At 44.9% G+C, this 14,323-nt stretch overlaps 2 protein-coding genes across 3 annotated transcripts; one reads left to right on the forward strand and one right to left on the reverse strand.

Moving 5' to 3' along the window:
• Positions 1-344: 344 nt before the first annotated feature.
• mustn1a (musculoskeletal, embryonic nuclear protein 1a) lies at positions 345-2,255 on the forward strand. Of its 2 annotated transcripts, none has more exons than XM_065001643.1 (3): positions 345-675; positions 846-975; positions 2,069-2,255. In XM_065001643.1, the coding sequence occupies exons 1-3, from the start codon at positions 667-669 to the stop codon at positions 2,194-2,196; spliced, it is 267 nt and encodes an 88-aa protein (XP_064857715.1). In that variant the 5' UTR covers positions 345-666; the 3' UTR covers positions 2,197-2,255. The 2 variants fall into 2 exon arrangements, with proteins under 2 accessions (XP_064857715.1, XP_029533829.1); XM_029677969.2 differs by having other exon boundaries at positions 373-675; positions 2,035-2,255.
• A 583-nt stretch (positions 2,256-2,838) lies between these two features.
• On the reverse strand, positions 2,839-14,269 carry LOC115140010 (ruvB-like 1). The gene is made up of 11 exons (XM_029678004.2): positions 13,948-14,269; positions 13,655-13,741; positions 13,359-13,491; positions 11,340-11,491; positions 11,171-11,260; positions 9,120-9,269; positions 8,884-8,947; positions 8,502-8,700; positions 8,247-8,349; positions 8,032-8,123; positions 2,839-3,312 (listed from the first exon to the last, which is right to left on the reverse strand). Exons 1-11 carry the CDS (start codon positions 14,086-14,088, stop codon positions 3,153-3,155), a joined length of 1,371 nt encoding a protein of 456 aa, XP_029533864.1. The 5' UTR covers positions 14,089-14,269; the 3' UTR covers positions 2,839-3,152.
• Between the last annotated feature and the right edge of the window lie 54 nt (positions 14,270-14,323).

Below are 14,323 nucleotides of genomic sequence, written 5' to 3' on the forward strand. Positions count from 1 at the left end.
CCTTTTCTGAAGAGGAACAGATTAATGACATAATGACAGAACAGAGGAAGGAAGGGGAGGGAATGAGACATACCTCTGTTGCCATGTAAGTTGTTTCTCTGCCCATGTTATTTGTTTGTCCATTGAATGATTGTGATATGGACATATGCGTGGTAAAGTGTTGCTCTGTTTGACTGTAGGGTCTCTTCTATCCATTGATGAGTGTAAGGGTTAGATTGGTTCCTTAGGTTGTTATTGTTGAGGATTGAAAAAAGTCTTGATCTCATTTCAATTTTGGCCTAGTGACAGGAGAAAAGGAGGAGGGCCATGACAGAATGTTGTCATAGTGGAGGAGGAGTTGAGTTGTAGACTTTGATTTGTGATCTTTTATTCGTCCTTGAGGAGTTGCTTTAAAAGAAGGCAAGATCGTTCCAACTGTAGAGCAGATCACGTCATTCACTCCCTAATGATACACCACCCTGAGAACAAACAGACCCAGAGAACGTGAGAGAGAAGAAAGAAGGGAGGAGTCCACTGACCCACTGAGTCATCTACTGGGCCTGCAGACAGAGTTACAGTGTGTGTGTTGGCCTGCACTGCAGAGAGGGAGAAAGAGAGCGCCGCAGTCATTCTGACCACAACAGTCTTTATCCAGGAGGATCATCCACTACTTCACAGTCAGTCACCATGTCTCAGGTAAGACTACAGTGCTGGACTAGGGAGGGACATGTAGAGTTATGACATGATCTCACTGAAACTTGCCTAGAAAGTTCCTGCTTAGTAAACCTACTGGAGAACTCTACATGGGAACTTTTCTTCAGCTGTCTTTCTTCGGCATTCCAATTCTTCCCTCTCTTCTTCTCCAGCCTGAAGAGGGGGAGGAGGGACAGCTGAAGCGTCCTGAGGTGAGCGAGGAGGATCTGATCGGAGCGAAGGATAAGCTGAGCTCCGAAGGAAAGCTGAAGGGCAAGACCATAGAAGTGATGGATGAGTGCGGTGAGCAGTGCCGCTTTTATTGGCATGACAATGGGCTTAGGGCAACGTTTCCCAAACTCGGTGCAATTTTGGTTTTATTGCCCTAACACAACTGATTAAAATGATCAAAGAATGAAGATTATCTGATTATTTTCATCAGTTGTGTAGTGCTAGGGCAAAAACCAAAATGCGCCCCCTTTGGGATCCTGAGGATGGAGTTTGGGAAACCCTGGTTTGGGGTAAGTCTACGGGGCAGGAGTATATATTTAAAAACCTCTGAAATCTGTTTGTCGTTTTTGTGGCAGATTTAAAGCGGCAATCAACAGTTGAAACTATAACAAAATATACTCCCCACCCGTTTCCGTAAAAGGTTGATGGGGCTGAAATGTAACAAATCTCAATTCATATACAGAGCTATGGATGCAAGGACTGGCTATACATATCGAAATTATAGATTGAATCGTGTTGAGGCTATATAATGTTTGTTTGCATTTATTTGTTTACAAACATTTTAATAAAACAACTTATGGTTTATTATGGGATATGACAGTTGAATTAAGCTTCAGACATTTCTAAGTTATATTCTTCAATAATCAATGGGTACATATTAAGTCTAAGAATGGAGGTAGCAACTGCTGATTGCTCCTTTAAGATTGGAAATAAGTTTACATACAAGTGTACATATAGAGAACCTGGGCTGTGTTTTAAACAGGCAGCCCAATTCTGATATTTTTTCCACTGTTCTTTTGACCAATCGCAGATCTTTTCACATCAGAACTAATCTGTCAAAAGACCAATTTGTGAGAGAAAAAAGATCAGAATTGGGCTGCCTTTCTAAACAAAGCCAGAGTGTTATTGAACAAGAGAGGGAGTTAGTGATTAGAGAAGGGCGTTCCTTACTGTGATGAAGTTTCCACTCCATATACAGCGCAGTTGAGGATGTTCAAGACTCTCAAACACACTGCCCATCTCCCTGCTGCATGAACTATGGATGTTTATACATATCTACTGTATGACATAGCTCTTCCACTGTAGCTACCTGACTTCAGAGTGATGGATGGATCTGTGTTGTGTTCACAGAGCGTGTGGGTAAAGTCGCCCCTTCTGTTTTCAGTGGAGTGCGTTCAGGGAGAGAGACCGCCATCAACAAGCCCCAGGCTCGACAAATCAAGAAGTAGCAGAGGCAGTAAAGCCACTTCGTATACTCCAGCCTGGCCTATATTTAAAACCACACTTGTGTGACTGAATGGGCCTTATGGTCAAGTACTTCTTAACTTTTTAATAAAAAGCTTGAACCCTCATTCTGTCAGGAGTCTTGATTGTTAAGAAATGAGTTTAAGTGGACATTAACTGGATGTCAGTTGAATAGGCTGTATTGGTTGTGTGTGAATATATTTGAGTTGGGCCGCCCGAGTGGCGCAGCAGTGCTAGAGGCGTCACTACAGATCTGGGTTCGATCCCGGGCTGTCGCGACCGGGAGACCCATGAGGCGACACACAATTGGCCCAGCGTTGTCTGGGTTAGGGGAGGGTTTGGCTGGCTAGGATGTCCTTGTCCCATCGCGCTCTTGAGTTCTTGTGGCGGCCGGGCGCACACACGCTGACTTCGGTTTCAGAGGACGCATGGCTCTCGACCTTCGCCGAGTCCGTATGGGAGTTGCAGTGATGGGACAAGGCTAACTACCAATTGGATATCACAAAAAAAGGGGTAAAAAAAAAAAAAGATTCCCCAAAATACATATTGGTGCTGTTCAGCTATACACTTTCGGTGTTCATTGAGAAGTAGATGTTCTCATTATGCTAAGGAGCATCTCTTTGCCATTCCCAGTCCTGTACTGTATCAGTTAACTCTAGCTAGTGTGTCTGAAAGCAACAATGACAAATATCAAGTTTTCAGTTTTATTGAAAAAATGTAATTTTATTAACACGCAAAGAACCTTTATAACAATGTATTTATCTGAACGTAATAAACTACTACAGTGGATGATGCACAGATGGGGCAGCTTGATGGGGGCTCGGAACAAAAGGATGAGAGGAAGGCTGGAATGAGAGAAACAAGAAAGAGCAGGATGAACTTTACATGAAGGAGAATGAGGAGAGAAAAAGAGACTGTCAGGGTTTACAGACATTTGATGCCTTGTGGTAGAAAGTGAGGATGAAGGGAGGTAGAGAAGGGTGGAGGGAGTGGACGATAGTTCTTTATTTCATGTACTTGTGCTGCTGGTCCTGAAGGATCTTAGCGGAGGACTTGGCATCGTAGAAGAGTTCGTTGATCTCCTCCACCTGCTCCCTCTCTACTCCCTCCTTCCCCTGGACTCTGCCTAACAGACTGGCTGGGGTCAGCAGCTGAGCCGCATACCTGACAGAGGAGGAGAGGGGTGGGTGAGTCAATACGCACACACACACACACACACACACAGAGTATGGGTCTCTCCAACCTTTTCTAGCATGAGAGCTACTTTAGAATTATGAAATATCTCAAGAGCTACTTAATTTTTCCCCCTAGCATTCAAATAGGCACTCTTTGTATTTTCCCAAATTCCATTTTCTCTGTTATTTTTCCTGGTTTGGGGATTTTCACTAAAAATCACGACTATTCATAGAGAAACAAGAAATTGGATGTTTGGAGTTCATCTCAATGCTTAAATCACATGAGAATACAATTTTTGCGTGCTAAAAAAAAAAACAAATTCAGATTAGAGTGTTAATACCCCTTTAATTGTGCATTTTGCAAGAGAGGATTTTCTGGTCTAGGGATGAGTTTGCTGTTACATATGCCATGACACAGCTTGTAAAACAAAAGCCCACCCGATTGATACAAATAATCATGATATACACCGAGTATACAAAACATGACAGACTGACCAGGTGAATCCAAGTGAAAGCTATGATCCCTTATTGTGGTCACTTGGGGAGGAGACAGGTTAAATAACATTTTTAAGCATTGAGACATGGATTGTGTATGTGTGCCATTCAGAGGGTGAATGGGCAAGATAAAAAATGTAAGTGCCTTTGAACGAGGTATGGTAGTAGGTGCCAGGCGCACCGGTTTGTGTCAAGAACTGCAACTCTGCTGGGTCACACTCAACGGTTTCCCGTGTGTATCAAGAATGGTCCACCACCCAAAGGACATCCAGCCAACTTCACAACTGCGGGAAGCATCCCTGTGGAACGCTTTGGACACCTTGTAGAGTCCATGCCCTGACGAATTGAGGCTGTTCTGAGGGCAAAGGGGGGTGCAACTCAATAATAGGAAGGTGTTCCTAATGTTTGGTAAACTCAGTGTAATTCTGCCAGGAAAGCCTACCTTGCACTTAACATTTAAATGAGAAGGTTTTGGGGAAAGTATTTCTGTCTAACTAGAAGTAGCTAACTGGCTACACGGAGTGAATGACAGAAACGCACACACATCGGTGGAAGCTGTGGAGGGGAGGGCGTCTCATAATAATGTCTGGAACAGCGCAAATGGAATGGCATCAAAAACATAGAAACCAGGTGTTTGATACCATTCCAACTATTCCGCTCCAGCCATTACAATGAGCCCGTCCTCCCAAATGAAGGTGCCACCAACCTCCTGTGACACACATACAAGGGCAATATTGCTGGAAATTAATCGACAGACAGTGTTATGTTTTTATAAGCCAATTGTGACTAACTAGGGATAATGTCAATGTGGATTTGATAGAAGCCAGGAGCTTGAGGTGTCTGATACTGGACAGTTTGCGGTAGAGGCCGACCACCTGTGCTGGTCTTATACATAATAGTAAAATGCTTGATTGCATTCAACGGCATGAATGACTCGGATGCTGTGTAACGGCATGAATGACTCGGATGCTGTGTAACGGCATGAATGACTCGGATGCTGTGTAACGGCATGAATGACTCGGATGCTGTGTAACGGCATGAATGACTCGGATGCTGTGTAACGGCATGAATGACTCGGATGCTGTGTAACGGCATGAATGACTCGGATGCTGTGTAACGGCATGAATGACTCGGATGCTGTGTAACGGCATGAATGACTCGGATGCTGTGTAATGGCATGAATGAATGATTATATTGAAGTAGGCTAAGTTACATTTAAACAGAAAACAGGACGCGCTCTCACAGGAAGGCCAAAAAGATCATCAAGAACATCAACCAACCGAGCCACGGCCTGTTCACCCCGCTATCAGGCAGAAGGCGAGGTCAGGACAGGTTCATCAAAGCTGACACAAAGACTGGAAAACAGCTTCCATCTCAAGGCCGTCAGACTGTTAAATAGTCACCACTAGCCGGGCCTCCGCTCAGTACCGTCCTGAACTTTAGTCACTAGCCGGCTAACACCCAGTTACTCAACCCTGCACTTTAGAGGCTGCTGTCCTATGTACATATTAAAGTGACCAGTGTTCCACGTCTAAAGTTTACATACTGTTTTAGCCATTTCATATGCACAGTGCATTCAGAAAGTATTCAGACCCCTAGACTTTAACCTTATTCTAAAATGTATTAAATCACCCCCCCCCTCCCCTCCCTCAATCTACACATAATACCCCACAATGACTAGGCAAAAACAGGTTTGTAGTAACTTTTGCAGATTTATAAAAAAATAAATAGATATAACATTTACATAAGTATTCAAACCCTTTACTCAGTACTTTGTTGAAGCACCTTCGGCAGTGATTACAGCCTTGGTTATGACGCTACAAGCTTGGCACACCTGTATTTGGGGAGTTTCTCCCATTCCTCTCTGCAGATCCTCTCAAGCTCTGTCAGGTTGGATGGGGAGCGTCGCTGCACAGATATTTTCAGGTCTCTCTAGAGATGTTCGATCGGGTTCATGTCTGAGCTCTGGCTGGGCCACTCAAGGACATTCAGAGACTTGTCACAAAGCCACTCCTGCATTGTCTTGGCTGTCTGCTTAGGGTCGTTGTCCTGTTGGAAGGCGAACCTTTGCCCCAGTCTGAGGTCCTGAGTGCTCAAGGATCTCTCTGTACTTGGCTCCATTAATCTTTCCATCGATTTTTGACTAGTCTCCCAGTCCCTGCTGCTGAAAAACATCCCCACAGCATGATGCTGCCACCACCATGCTTCACCGTAGGGATGGTGCCAGGTTTCCTCCAGATGTGACCATTGGCATTCCGGCCAAAGAGTTCAGCCTTAGTTTCATCAGACCAGAGAATCTGGTTTCTCATGGTCAGAGTCTTTAGGGGCCTTTTGGTAAACTCCAAGCGGGATGTCATGTGCCTTTTACTGAGTAGTGGCTTCCGTCTGGCCACTCAACCATAAAGGCCTGATTGGTGGAGTGCTGCAGAGATGGATGTCCTTTTGGAAGGTTCTCCCATCGCCACAGAGGAACTCTGGAGATCTGTAAGAGCGACCACCTCCCTGACCAAGGCGCTTCTCCCCAGATTGTTCAGTTTGTCCGGGCAGCCAGCTCTAGGAAGAGTCTTGGTGTTTCCAAACACCTTCCATTTAACAATGATGGAGGCCACTGTGTTCTTGGGGACCTTCATTGCTGCAGAAATGTTTTGGTACACAATTCTGTCTCTGAGCTCAATGGACAATTCCTTCGACCTCATGGCTTGGTTTTTGCTCTGACATGCACGGTCAACTGTGGGACCTTATATAGACAAGCGTGTGCCTTTCCAAATAATGTCCAATCAATTGAATTTACCACAGGTGGACTCCAATCAAGTTGTAAAAACATCTCAAGAATGATCAATGGAAACAGGATGCACCCCTGAGCTCAAACGGTCTGAATACTTATGTAAATAGGGTATCTGTTTTTAAAAAATTATATATTTGCAAACATGTCTAAAATCTGTTTTTGCTTTGTCATTATGGGGTATTGTGTGTAGACTGATGCGGGAAAAAAATTATTTAATACATTTTAGAATAAGGCTGTAACGTAACAAAATATGGAAAAAAGTCAAGGGGTCTGAATACTTTCCGAATGCCGAATACTGTATTCTAGTCAAGTCCATCCTATTCAACTATTGCTGTACGTATACTATTCTATGTATTCTTCAGATATAAACAGGATGGATAGAATATATAGTACACATTACATCACACATATATATATATATATATATATATATATATATATATATACACGCCGGACTCTGACATTGCTCGTTCTAACCTTTCTATATTTCTTAATTCCATTCTTTTACATTTTAGATTTGTTTTCAAGATACTGTATGTAACTTTAAAAAGAATCATCTCCATACAGGGATGATTTCTGTATTTTAAGAGTTACCTATTTTGAAAACTTGATTGCTGACAAGCAAAACAGTTTGTGACTATGCCAACAATAGACTAACGAAACATCAAAATATGTTTTTTGGGTGGAGTTTTCCTTTAACAAGTGGATTTTGCTCTTAACTCATGTAGTAGCCCATCCTTCTCCCGACCAACTGCCTGTGACATGTCTGATTATCAATCAATGCGATTTTGTTTCAATTCATCTCCATCTGTACATTTGGTTAATTGATCTCTGGCTGGGCAAGTTTTGGGATGGAATTTTCTTTTAAGCTACATAACATGCTAGCAAAATGTTTTGATCTGCTAATATGTGAGCAAACTATATATAATAAAGATAATCATTAGGACTCATCTCAACATAGCTAACATTTTCCCAGTCTAATTGTTACCAAATATCCAAACTGATTCAATGAAAACATTGAGTGATTTATCAAGAGGACACCACGCTAGTCGCAAATCCGCATCAAAACGGTGCTGAAATGATCACACACGACTATTTCTTTAAACAATTCTGAAAGTGAATTATTAGGCGAGCTACTCCTAGCTGGGCTGCGAGCTACTCCTAGCTGGGCTGCGAGCTACTCCTAGCTGGGCTGCGAGCTACTCCTAGCTGGGCTGCGAGCTACTCCTAGCTGGGCTGCGAGCTACTCCTAGCTGGGCTGCGAGCTACTCCTAGCTGGGCTGCGAGCTACTCCTAGCTGGGCTGCGAGCTACTCCTAGCTGGGCTGCGAGCTACTCCTAGCTGGGCTGCAAGCTACTCCTAGCTGTTGGAGACCCCTGCACTAGAGACAGTGGAGTGAGCACAGAGTAACCGACTGGTGAGTGTTACCGGAGTGTGGTCTTGGTTCCGATCTCTCCCAGGTGACTGAGGGCCTCCTCACTGATGTTGATCCCCTCAGTCTGAGCACGAATCTTAATGATCTACAGAGAACACACACACGCTGTCAGCATCACGCTACAGTGACCAAATACTTCATATATTAACATACCATCACTCACACTTCATATGTAGGAATGCCATCTCAGACATGATAACACACACACCTGCTTCATCTCCTGCGGTGTGTAGAGCATGGTGCGGATGATCAGGACTCTGTCCAGCAGGTCCAGGGGAATGCCATGAGGAGAGCTGATGTCCTCTGTCCCCCTGATAACCAACCAACCACACAACAGAAAGGTTAGTAAACAGGGTAATAGGTTGCTATAACCCTAACATGTTTGGGAGCATAATTAGAGTGTGCAACTTCCAAAACAAACTGTCAGAGTAACTCACATTCATGCACATTAGCACCCACCCACCTGATGAGGCAGTTGCCCCTGTTGGAGGCGAATACTACGATGGGTGCGATGGTGCTCTCCAGAGCTCGGTGCAGGTAGGTGAAACATTCGATGTCCAGCATGTGCACCTCGTCCACAAACAGCACCCCAGGGACCAGCTCAGCCACACCCTGGTCAATGTAGCGGTTTACCACCTTGTTGATCTCAGCTCGCAGCTTGTCTAATGTACAGCATGAAGAGCCAATGAAGAGCCAGGGATCAAGCAAGGGAGCCAATCAAAAGGCAAGGACAGAGCAGAAAGGGTGGGGTTCTTTTGAATGATGCTTATTGGGGGGGAAATACTACACCGATAGAACTAGGGTTGTGAGTTTAAAAAAGTTAGGTTACGTGCTTCAGGTCTTACCTGTGATCTCGGTCTTCTTGGGCTTCATCAGCTGTCCCATCATAGACAGGATATCTTGACCTCCCTGAGAGGACAGGAACCTCACTTTAACAACCAAAGATCAAGTGTGTCTTTGTTTGTGCATAATTATTTTTCAATCAACAGTTATTTTCTAAGTGTATATCTGCAGTGCAGTCTCATATTCACTTGAATCGGGGTCTAGGGGAGACTGTGTGTGTGTGTGTGTGTGTGTGTACCTGTGGTCTAGCATTGGCAATATCCAGGTCGTGTAGCGTGACGTCTTGGATAATCTCTTTCTTCTTGTGGACGTCCCCCTTAGGCAGCGGCACGTACTCCTCAGCCTCCAGGTCAAACTCTGTGGCAAATGTGTCACACCGACCTTGTCTCTGTGCACACCCCACACACATGGAAGGAATGGTTCAACACAGAACACAGGCATCAAATATTAACCCAATCCCATTCAGAGGTGGTCAGGTGGCTGAAACTAGGCCAATCCCATTCAGAGGTGGTCAGGTGGCTGAAACTAGGCCAATCCCATTCAGAGGTGGTCAGGTGACTGAAACTAGGCCAATCCCATTCAGAGGTGGTCAGGTGACTGAAACTAGGCCAATTCCTTTCAGAGGTGGTCAGGTGACTGAATCTAGGCCAATCCCTTTCAGAGGTGGTCAGGTGACTGAAACTGGGCCAATCCCATTCAGAGGTGGTCAGGTGACTGAAACTGGGCCAATTCCTTTCAGAGGTGGTCAGGTGACTGAAACTGGGCCAATTCCTTTCAGAGGTGGTCAGGTGACTGAAACTAGGCCAATTCCTTTCAGAGGTGGTCAGGTGACTGAAACTAGGCCAATTCCTTTCAGAGGTGGTCAGGTGACTGAAACTAGGCCAATTCCTTTCAGAGGTGGTCAGGTGACTGAAACTGGGCCAATTCCTTTCAGAGGTGGTCAGGTGACTGAAACTAGGCCAATTCCTTTCAGAGGTGGTCAGGTGACTGAAACTAGGCCAATCCCATCAGAGGCGGTCAGGTGACTGAAACTGGGCCAATCCCATCAGAGGTGGTCAGGTGGCTGAAACTAGGCCAATCCCATCAAAGGTGGTCAGGTGGCTGAAACTAGGCCAATCACTTCATAGGGGAACAAAAATAAGGGATGGGAGGAGTGAGAGCAGGTGTATGATTGGACTCCATGCCATCTCAAGGAAGGCATGAAATAGGCGGGGGGGATGAAAGAGTCAGAGAGGGTCCTGTGGGGGCTGTCAACAGCAACAAATGTAAGGCCCCCAGCCACCTGTCCCCCCTGTCCCACCTACACCCTCGGCCCACCTGCACCGATTAAAGAAGCCGTCAACACAAGCGTCAAACTATGCCATGAGGCTGTCCACCAGAACAGAGGAAGCGGAGGAGAGATGGAGGGATAGGGAGAATAAAACCCAGGGGCGATGAAGAGCTGGAGAATGCCTACAGTAGAGAGATGAAACAGAGCCGGCATGAAGGACTGGCCCAGGAGGATAGCGCACTGTTCTTTCAGCCTCCAGTATTTATGCTGCAGTAGTTTATGTGTCGGGGGGCTGGGGTCAGTTTGTTATATCTGGAGTACTTCTCCTGTCCTATTCGGTGTCCTGTGTGAATCTAAGTGTGCGTTCTCTAATTCTCTCCTTCTCTCTTTCTTTCTCTCTCGGAGGACCTGAGCCCTAGGACCATGCCCCAGGACTACCTGACATGAAGACTCCTTGCTGTCCCCAGTCCACCTGGCCATGCTGCTGCTCCAGTTTCAACTTCCACCTGACTGTGCTGCTGCTGCAGTTTCAACTGTTCTGCCTTATTATTATTCGACCATGCTGGTCATTTATGAACATTTGATCATCTTGGCCATGTTCTGTTATAATCTCCACCCGGCACAGCCAGAAGAGGACTGGCCACCCCACATAGCCTGGTTCCTCTCTAGGTTTCTTCCTAGGTTTTGGCCTTTCTAGGGAGTTTTTCCTAGCCACCGTGCTTCTACACCTGCATTGCTTGCTGTTTGGGGTTTTAGGCTGGGTTTCTGTACAGCACTTTGAGATATCAGCTGATGTACGAAGGGCTATATAAATAAATGTGATTTGATTAGTGTTGTTTTATTTGGGGGGGTATTCTTAGTTTGTGTACTTGTTTGTTAGTTTATCTACTTACTCCGTTTACAATTACTCTGGACTTAAACGTTTGAGCCATTGCAAATGTGTAATTTGTGTATGGGAGCCTTTCCAAAGCGAGTGTTTGTATAGAAGTGTACTGTAATAAGTGGAAGTGTACTGATACCTTGACGGCGCCACTGTTTGCTTCAATGTAGATGACGTCTCCCGCTTCCACACGCTCCTTCTGCAGGCTCTCATAAATACTGGGGTCCAGCTACAAAAACAAGAGACAGACAGTGAGACACATGGGCAACTTCTACATAGACTGGTCTAGCCTCTGACTCGTGCCTGACCTTGAGCTGCTTGGTGCCCTTGCCGGTCTTCAGTCCGATGATGACGTGGCTGATGGTCTTCCCGTAACCACCCATGGGGTTCTCTGTCTCACAGGGGGTCAGCTCTGTGACCTCCCCCTCATACACCTCCTTGGTCTCCTTAATACGCAACCCTGGAGGAGGGAGGACAGGGTCACACACAATGAATGAAGACTCTGTAAAGCCTTACCCTCTTGAATCAATAAAAAACGCCACATCCTTTGGTCTACCTGGTGGATCATTTAATGGAGATTGTGAGACTGTGTGTACAGTGCATGGTCCTCTCTCTTTGTAATGTGATCACACTGTAGCCCTTGTTCCTCCTGCATACAGCCTCCCAGTGTGTGAGTGGCAGGGGGGGCACACTTCTGAGGGAGAGACCATCTGTCAGAGTGCTCTTATCAGGGGGGTGTCGACAGGCTCAGAATGTATCCCGCCATTTTCCTCCATCGTTAAACTTGTGCGTTCTGTGGGGTGAGGGTGCTGACCACCACTCCGCTCTCAACCCACGCTCCATTTCCTTCTCTGTGACAGGTAATGTCAACACTTCAACAAACCCCTTCCCCCAATCCCTCTCCAAAGCCATCCTCCCCAGTGTCAGCCACACTGATACCCTCCCCGAATCCTGCTTCTGTCCAGCAGGAGGAGAACACCTGGCTCTGGAGTCTATTCTGATGGTGGTGCAGCAGGGGAATGGAGGGTGCAGCTTTATCTGGTCTCCAATTGAGATAAATCAGATCAAGACCAAACTGTGCAATGTAGTAGGGAGTTATCATTTCCAACAGGCTAATATTCTACATATACTGAACAAAAATATAAGCAATATGTAAAGTGTTGGTCCCATGTGTCATGAGCTGAAATTAAAGATCCCAGAAATGTTCCATATGCATGAAAAGCTTATTTTTCTCACATTTTGTGCACAAATTTGTTTACATCCCTGTTAGTAAGCATTTATCCTTTGCCAAAATAATCCATCCACCTGACAAGCTGAATAAACAGCCTGGTCATTACACAGGTGCACCTTGTGTTGGGGCCAATAAAGAAGCCACACTAAAATGTGCAGTTTTGTCACACAACACAATGCCAGACGTCTCAAGTTGAGGGAGAGTGCAGGAATGTCCACCAGAGCTGTTGCCAGAGAATGTAATGTTTATTTCTCTATCATAAACCACCTCCAACGCCGTTTTAGAGAATTTGGCAGTACGTCGAACCGGACTACATGTAACCACGCCAGCCCAGGACCTCCACATCTGGCTTCTTCACCTGCGAGATTTCATCCAGACAGCTGATGAAACTGAAGAGTATTTCTGTTTGTAATAAAGCACTTTGTGGGGGAAAAAATCATTCTGATTGGCTGGGCCTGGTTCCCCAGTGGGTGGGCCTGCCCAGTCATGTGAAATCCATAGATTAGGGCCTAATTAATTTATTCCAATTCACTTCCTTATATGAACTGTAACTGGGTAAAATCTTGAAATTGTTGTATGTTGAGTTTATATTTTGTTCGGTATAGTTTCACACATTAAAACGTGGTAATTAACTACAATCACCATAATCCATTGCACGTCTACTTGTCCGGTCTTACGCCTGCTACGTAAAAGAGAGAAGAATGCATAATCGAGAGGGATAGAGAGCAGTTGCTTTGAGGTAAAATACATTACCTAAGTGATTGATAGTTGGTATTCAGCAGTCATAAAGTATGCCTTATTTACTTTGAAGAACTACTAAAATAGCGCATATTGAACATTTCTACCGCTTCTTAGACTTGCTTTCAATGAGAAAGATAGGACTATAACTCACATTTCTATGTGAATTTAGTCAGGTCGCCCAAAAAGCTACATACTGCAGCTTTAAAGTCCCCCAAAAAGTGTGAAACTGAAATCAAAAACTGGGATAATTTTTTACATAATCGAACTGAAACTACCTCAAAAAGCACAACTCGCTCAGCACTAGCGTGTGTGATCCATTCCCAGTGGCCCTGTGTTTGTGTGTGTGGCCCCTCACCTATGGCCCTCCTGAAGTTCTCCATTAGCACCTCTGTTTTCTTGATCTCAGAAGAGTAGACCTCACTGCCCACCATGGGGCAGAAGGGCACCTTGTTGCCGAGCTCCTGTGCCATAGCCAAAGCCAAGGCGGTCTGCAGGGGGGGAATGAGATGGTGCAAAGTAGGGTTGGTCAAAGTCTCTCAAGTTGTATTCTTTCTATTACTGTGGAGGCCAGAAGACACAGTAAGCATATCAGACATTTCACAATTACGACTTTGGGGCATCATTGAAGTACTGCAGTAACATCTTGTCTACCTTTCCTGTACCGGGAGGTCCAGCAAGTAAAACTGCCCTTCCCGACATCTTCTTTGAGCGGATCAGTTCCACAATGATACCACAAGCCTGTTGACAGAAAACAAAGGTAAAGAACATCCATAAAAAGATGGATATGTTTAATTGAAAAAGAGGAATAGAAAAATAAATAATACATCTAAGAAAAATGCAATACAAACCTGATTTCTGAAATACAGTGGCTAGCTAAATAACTAAACGTAACCTACTTTTGATATAACGTTAACTAGTTAGCTTGGCATCTCGTTTGCTAATACCTCTCTTGCGGTCTCCTGTCCAACAAGACCTGACGCATTTTGCTTTGCGTTCCCGGCATCGTCTAGCCCGAGTCCTTTCACATGACTGTGAGACGCGATGCGCTGGGTTTTCGTGGTGCTTTTGACTTCCTCGATCTTCATGGCTGTGTATTTTATGAACGTCTTATAATAAAGTAACAAATGCAAACAAAAATACTCCCTTCCTGATCGTTATTTATTCACATTTAGAATTGGCGCGGTAAAACAAAACAAACAGATGCGATCTGTTTCAGTGAGGTATGATAAGAACTGTTTCCATGTGGGTTACCAAGGAAGTTGAAGGAAATAAACACAAAAAGTTCATTTTTTAGCTGTAAGATGTACACTATTGGACAAT

The sequence above is a fragment of the Oncorhynchus nerka genome, linkage group LG2 (assembly GCF_034236695.1).
Source record: "Oncorhynchus nerka isolate Pitt River linkage group LG2, Oner_Uvic_2.0, whole genome shotgun sequence".
NCBI lineage: Eukaryota > Metazoa > Chordata > Actinopteri > Salmoniformes > Salmonidae > Oncorhynchus > Oncorhynchus nerka.